This window comes from Limulus polyphemus, unplaced genomic scaffold (genome assembly GCF_000517525.1).
Source record: "Limulus polyphemus unplaced genomic scaffold, Limulus_polyphemus-2.1.2 Scaffold2702, whole genome shotgun sequence".
Lineage (NCBI taxonomy): Eukaryota > Metazoa > Arthropoda > Merostomata > Xiphosura > Limulidae > Limulus > Limulus polyphemus.
Genome location: NW_013668312.1, coordinates 148,981 through 155,632, shown reverse-complemented (window position 1 = coordinate 155,632; position 6,652 = coordinate 148,981). Strand labels below are relative to the sequence as shown.

General features: G+C 35.7%; 1 protein-coding gene across 1 annotated transcript in view; it reads right to left on the bottom strand.

The window, feature by feature from the left end:
* Positions 1 to 2,070: 2,070 nt before the first annotated feature.
* LOC106467674 (tachykinin-like peptides receptor 99D) overlaps positions 2,071 to 6,652 on the bottom strand; it is a 65,763-nt gene continuing 61,181 nt past the window's right edge. Inside the window, exons 5-6 of the mRNA XM_013928049.2 lie at positions 5,993 to 6,295; positions 2,071 to 2,345 (exon numbers count right to left, since the gene is read on the bottom strand). Coding sequence (XP_013783503.2) covers positions 6,031 to 6,295 — 265 coding nt within the window. The 3' untranslated portion in view covers positions 2,071 to 2,345; positions 5,993 to 6,030. The remainder of the gene's footprint in view (positions 2,346 to 5,992; positions 6,296 to 6,652) is intronic.

Genomic DNA, 6,652 nt, shown 5'->3' with positions numbered 1-6,652 from the left:
CGGAAATTATCAAACAAGCAGATACGTAACAGTATGTTAACCCGGGAAAGTTTTATCAGATTTATTGACTAGGCCAAGCTCACACCAATATATTTATAATGAACTCGATTACTTTGAATGTAAAGATACAACGAAGTTGAAAAAAATGTTTTAGTAAACGTACAGTGCGTGTAAAAGGTTAAAATTATCAGCGACCTAATATTCTAACATCTACAGCGTATGTTCTGTAAAAGCTAACTTAACGCATCCATCTTCATCTCCAGGCCAACGAAACTACGTCACTCATCTTCATATCTAAACCCACGAACAACGCATTATTTATCTTCATATTCAGACCCATGGACCACGCATTATTCACCTTCATATCTAGACCCATGGACCAAGCATTATCCATCTTCTATCAAGACAACGAACCACTGTCGTCCTTAATCCTTTCTACTTATGCTATGAGAACAGTGCAATCTATATCATTATCAAGAGTGATGTAATCAGTCTACAGTAGAGCCCCCCTTCCCCTATCTCCCTCCCGATGGTCCAGCAGAAAGCTTGAAGACTTATAACGCTAAAATTTGGAGTTCACTCTCTGCATTGGACACAGCGCAGATAGCCCACTGTTCTCTTTGCGCTTAACAACAAATAACAAAAGTAGGGGTGTAAGGATCGATGTGGCCAGATGTGATTGAAAAAATTCATAATTATAGACAGTAGAAATCTTCCATAATTAATACTTAAATACTATACGTATAAGAATAACAAATATTTATCTTGCAATTTTTAGTATTGTTTCCTCGTGACCAGCAGAAAAAGGACCTTATTATAGCAACATGTAGTAATTCTGTGATTTTTTTACTGTTCCAAAATCTCTACTGAACTTAAAGATCTGATTTTCAATATGTCGTTTTAAAAAATCACAATGAAGTATTAGTCAAAATTATCTTTGTTTTTTTGTTCGAGGCAGGGACACGAATATATTTCTATACAAGTATACTTGAATAACATGCACATGTAATTAATATATCTGCTCTATACCTCACAATTACAGGACTGAATTAATTATGTTTTACGACTAAGTACAACTTTTTAAGCCTACTTGGATTTGGTGACCTTACCAAAAAATGATTGATTCCTAAACTCTTTCTTGTACTCTCGAACCGCGGCCTTTCTTGACCAGTCCCTAATTTAGTACAAGCATAAAACTTTGGCAGAACTTTAAAAAAACCATGAAGATTGAAATTGTACAAATGAAATTCAGACGTTATACTGTATGTACATACAAAATATTAACGGTGCTTTACTCGTGGACTGATACATGTGAACTGGCAATCTACATACAGCTAAGACTAGAAAATCACATCCACAAATATATATACTTTCGCATAAAGTTTCTTTGTAATATATATATATATATAATATCCTATAAGCATTTAATTTGAACACACACAAATATACGTGCACATATATGTATATATATATTTACATGGTGGTCAATCAACTACTGACAAAAAAAAAAAGTTCATTAGCACTAACTCACGTCTGAAAAATCCGCTTTGGATTTCTTGTTTAAAAATGGAAGAGGTAGAAAAAGGCTTAACGTTACTTAAGCAAAACTAAATATAAATTTGCATGTACACAATAAACAACCATATATACAAATACATCGTGCTATACACACATATACTGTTTACTTATACACTTCTAGTTTGTACCAACAGTTTTACATTTACTGAAAGATACAACCAACATATAAGTTAACTCGACAAGTTCTTAAAACTTCTTATTAAACTCAAAAATTAGCAACTTTCCAACAATATTAGAAAGCGATTTTTTTTGAAATGTCACTACTAACGTATACGTTGTAAGTCTAATAAGAAACAATATATATACACATAAATCTAGAATTAGGCCTATTATATTTTTTAGCACTACATTCTTTATTTTGTCTTTATAATAAGCCTAATTCTAACGTGTTATGACAAGTATAATTAATTATAATCATGTTTCGCCAGCGTTTAAAAGGCGTTAACACCATAACAATATGTATCACAAGTTTTACAGACTTATTGAGAAAATTAACAGCGATAACAATACAAGTATAAAGAAAAAAAGGAAACAAAACTTTGAACTAAGAGTATTTGAAAAATACTTCCACGAAGTGTTATGATGGTATTTCTTGTAAACTACCACCACTAACCAGATGAAACTTGCTTTTGATCAGGCTTCCAAAACATTTCTGAAAGAATCGAACCACTTTCTTAGATTCTGCTACTATAGTTCAAAAGGTCAGGTTACAGGTGAAGCAAAACTATTCCAGGTGAGCCTAAGTTTTCTCTTCGTTATTACGTGACCTGAGTTAGAAATTAGATAACATTGAATAGTTCACACGAAGGTGTCTGCGTCAAATTAGATAAATATACCATATTGGCTGTTGATAATGGAGTTATATTGGGGAATAATACAGTGCATTTAGAAGTTCAGGCATAATGTTGTTGGTGATCAAAATACACGTGATTAAATGAGACATGGTTCCAGCAAACGTGTGTAAAATCGCAAAATTATGAAGTACAATGTCAGTTATGTGTGAAAACAATGTCGTCATCAATAGACAAAAGTTCGTCAAATAAGTACAATGCTAGTTATGTGTGAAAACAATGTCGTCATCAATAGACAACCCCCAGTGGCACAGCGGAATGTCTGCGGACTTACAACGCTAGAATCCGGGTTTCGATACCCATGGTGAGCAGAGCACATATAGCCCATTGTGTTGCTTTGTTCTTAACTTCAAACAAACAAACAAACAATCAATAGACAAATTTTCGACAAATAAGTACAGTTTTAGTTATGTGTGAAATCAATGTCGTCACCAATAGACAAAAGTTCGTCAAATATCCCTAAGATGACAGATATCATGTAAATTAACACAGAACATATTTGTTTTAGACTACACTAGACTTATTAAGAATTCTAATGAAAACTTCTTCACGATTACTTGTGACTTACAATGAACAAAATTTAGGCAAAACAGAAAGAAACATTTTTATTGTTTGAGTCTGTAGTAAAACTGTCAAGAATAGCATATTAAAATTATCAACAACGTTATGGTCTTGTTTAATTAATGTACTCGTTATTTGTAAAGTAAATTACAACAATGTTTTAAAATTGGTGAAGTTTGTCAAAGCTTATTAACCTTTCTCATTCAGCATAGTTTAGGTTTCGAGGGAGTTAAGTACATGAGTTGTCAAGATAATAAAATAATTAAATAAAACTGTATCCAATGAAATTGCGTTTATGATTTTCTAAAGAACCGTTAACAACTTTCCCTTCTAAGTTTATAGGTAATACATGGTCTAGCTGTAACTTACTGTTTTTACTGGCCCGGCATGGCCAGGTGGTTAGGACGCTCGATTCGCAATCTGCGGGTCGCGGGTTCGCATCCCCATCCCACCAAATCATGCTCGCCCTTTCAGCCGTGGGGGCGTTATATTGTGACGGTCAATCCCACTATTCGTTGGTAAAAGAGTAGCCCAAAGTTGGCGGTGGGTGGTGATGACTAGCTGCCTTCCCTCTAGTCTTACACTGCTAAATTAGAGACGGCTAGCGCAGATAGCACTCGTGTAGCTTTGCGCGAAATTCAAAACAAACAAACAAACAAACTGTTTTTACTTCAACGATTCTGTAACTCACAGTTTTTACGTCCACAATCCTGTAACTTAAGAAAAGTATGGTTCAGCCGTAACTCCTAATTTTTACGCCTACTTTCCAATAACTTAGAAACATAGGCAGAGGTGTCGCTAGGCGCTGGCATACAGGGTCCGTGCCCCGATTTTATTTGACAGTGCCTTGAATCCCAGTTGGTGTCTTGAACAATCGGAATAAAAAAACATGATCGATATCATACTGAAATACCTATGGGCCTTATCCCCGAATCTTTTAAGTAGCTAGCGATGCCTCTAAACAGAGGGCCTTACTGTAGCTCCTAATTTTTACGTCTACCTTCTTGAAACGTAAGGAACACATGGCTTAGTTGTAGCTCCTAATTTTTAAGTCTACGTTCCTGTAATTTAAGGAACACAGGGCTTAGTTGTAGCTCCTAATTCTTACATCTACGTTCCTGAAACTTAAGGAACACAGGGCCAATCTGTAATTCCTAATTTTTAAGTCCATGTTCCTGTGATTTCAGGGAAAACAGGGTCATTCTGTAACTTGCAGTTTTTGCTTCCGCGTTATTATAACGTAAGGAACATTAGGCCTAACTGTAACTGGCAGTTTTTGCGTCCGCATTCTTATAACTTAAGGAATATTAGGCTTAACTGAGTTCTAAGTTTTTACATTCACGATCTTGTAACTTAGGAACGCTGATTCTAATTGGACCTCTTTATGTCGATGTTTCTGTAAGTTAGTGGGTACAAGGCGTGGATTTTTATGTAAATATTTCTGTAAGAAATAGTTTATACTTTGAAAACTACGTGATCAGTACTCTGATGGTATTATGTGTCCACAACTATGAACTCTATACTCTGATTTTATATGATCTATTATGTAGTTGTTGGATTATTTGTATCTTTAGGATCCTAATATAGCAGAGTTAACGATAAAAAAGTAGTTCCTTATATTAACTTTAGTTGTATTACATGGGTTAATATGTATCAACTGTGATGACAGTTGGATGTGTTACAGAGGTTGTTAGCAAGTGTCATCTGTCCCGTAGTGTTGACAGTTGGATGTGTTGTAGGTGTTAAAACTTATCATATGTCCTGTGGTGTTGACAGTTGGATGTGTTATAGGTGTTAAAACGTGTTATCGGTCTTGTGGTGTTGACAGTTGGGTGTGTTACATAGGTTGTAAGCAAGTGTCATCTGTCCCGTAGTGTTGACAGTTGGATGTGTTATAGGTGTTAAAAACAGTTGGATGTGTTACAGAGGTTGTTAGCAAGTGTTATCTGTCCCGTAGTGTTGACAGTTGGATGTGTTATAGGTGTTAAAACTTATCATCTGTCCTGTGGTGTTGACAGTTGGATGTGTTACATAGGTTGTTAGCAAGTGTCATTTGTCCCGTGGTGTTGACAGTTGGATGTGTTATAGGTGTAAAACTTATTATCTGTCCTGTGGTGTTGACGGTTGGATGTGTTATAGGTGTAAAACTTATTATCTGTCCTGTGGTGTTGACGGTTGGATGTGTTACAGAGGTTATCAATATCATGTGTCCTGTGGTGTTGACAGTTGGACGGGTTATAGGTGTTAACACGTATTATCTGTCCTGTGGTGTTCACAGTTGAATGTGTTACAGGTGTAAACAAGTATCATTTATCATGTGGTATTGACAGTTGTATGTGTTACAGGTGTTAACACGTATCATCTGTCATGTAGTGTTGACAGTTGGATGTGTTACAGAGGTTATCAATATCATTTGTCCTGTGGTGTTGACATTTGGATGCGTTACAGGTGTTAACACGTATCATCTGTCTTGTCGCGTTGACAGTTGCATGTGTTATAGGGTAAAACAATATCATCTGTTCTGTGGTGTTGACAGTTGGATGTGTTACAGGTGTTAACACGTATCATATGTCTTGTCGAGTTGACAGTTGCATGTGTTATAAGGTAAAACAATATCATCTGTTCTGTGGTGTTGACAGTTGGATGCGTTACAGGTGTTAATAAGTATCATGTTGTCAATTTTTATGTTGTTAAAGATAACTCTTTGCCATGAAAGTTTCCGAGTCAAATTTAGAAATAGTTTTTCCGTCATGTTTTAAAGTCCAGTTATGATTCAGTAATCATAGTTTCCTCTAGTGGAACTACTAAGTTTCATGCACGCAGATCTTACTCTACTCAAGTTATCCATTCCCACCTTTCGTTTGTTTGTTCCATGTATACAGAAAAAAATAGAATAATACTTGTTCGTAGAGCAGATACAAACAACTAAAACATCACTAATACAGTGAAGAGACTACAGATGGCACTGTTGTCTACCCACCCTAACCACAGGTAGTACATACATTGGAATTCTCCGCTCCTCCTCCCCCTTTGTCTCAGTTTAAACGTTGGAAAGCCGCTGTTCTCTGTGTCCGTATTTTGGTAGAAGAAAAGGACTACTTGACTTCCTACTACCGTTGAAAGTCTCTGTGACTGTATGCAGAGGAACATTGATGTTGCCGTTGAAGGTCACTCGAGTGTCGGTATATGCTTCTGAGCAGCTGTAGCGCGTGAACGTTTGGTGGCGCTGTTCGTAAAGATTTATACCATTTTCACGTCGTTGGCAAAAGCAGAGCATGAATACTTTCTTAAATCCTTGTCGGAACCTAAAAATAAAACATTTTACACAATATAGTGACCTAAACCGTTATAAAAACTCACAAATAATGTAAGACAGTTAAATAAACAAGTAACAAAAATATTGTTGGAACCTAAAAAAATTAATTTTATTTTATTTGTTTTCTCATCGCAAAACTACATGATGAGCTACCTGCACCCTGTCTACCAGGAAGAATCGAATCCCGGATTTTAGCATTGTAACTCTGTAAACAAACCGCTGCCCCAATGGGGAAAAGCACTTAAATAAACAAATAGTCTAAACCCTTATCGGAACGTACGATAAAAAATAAAATTATATAAACCAACTGAATAATCAAGTAACATAAATCTTTGTCGGAACCCAC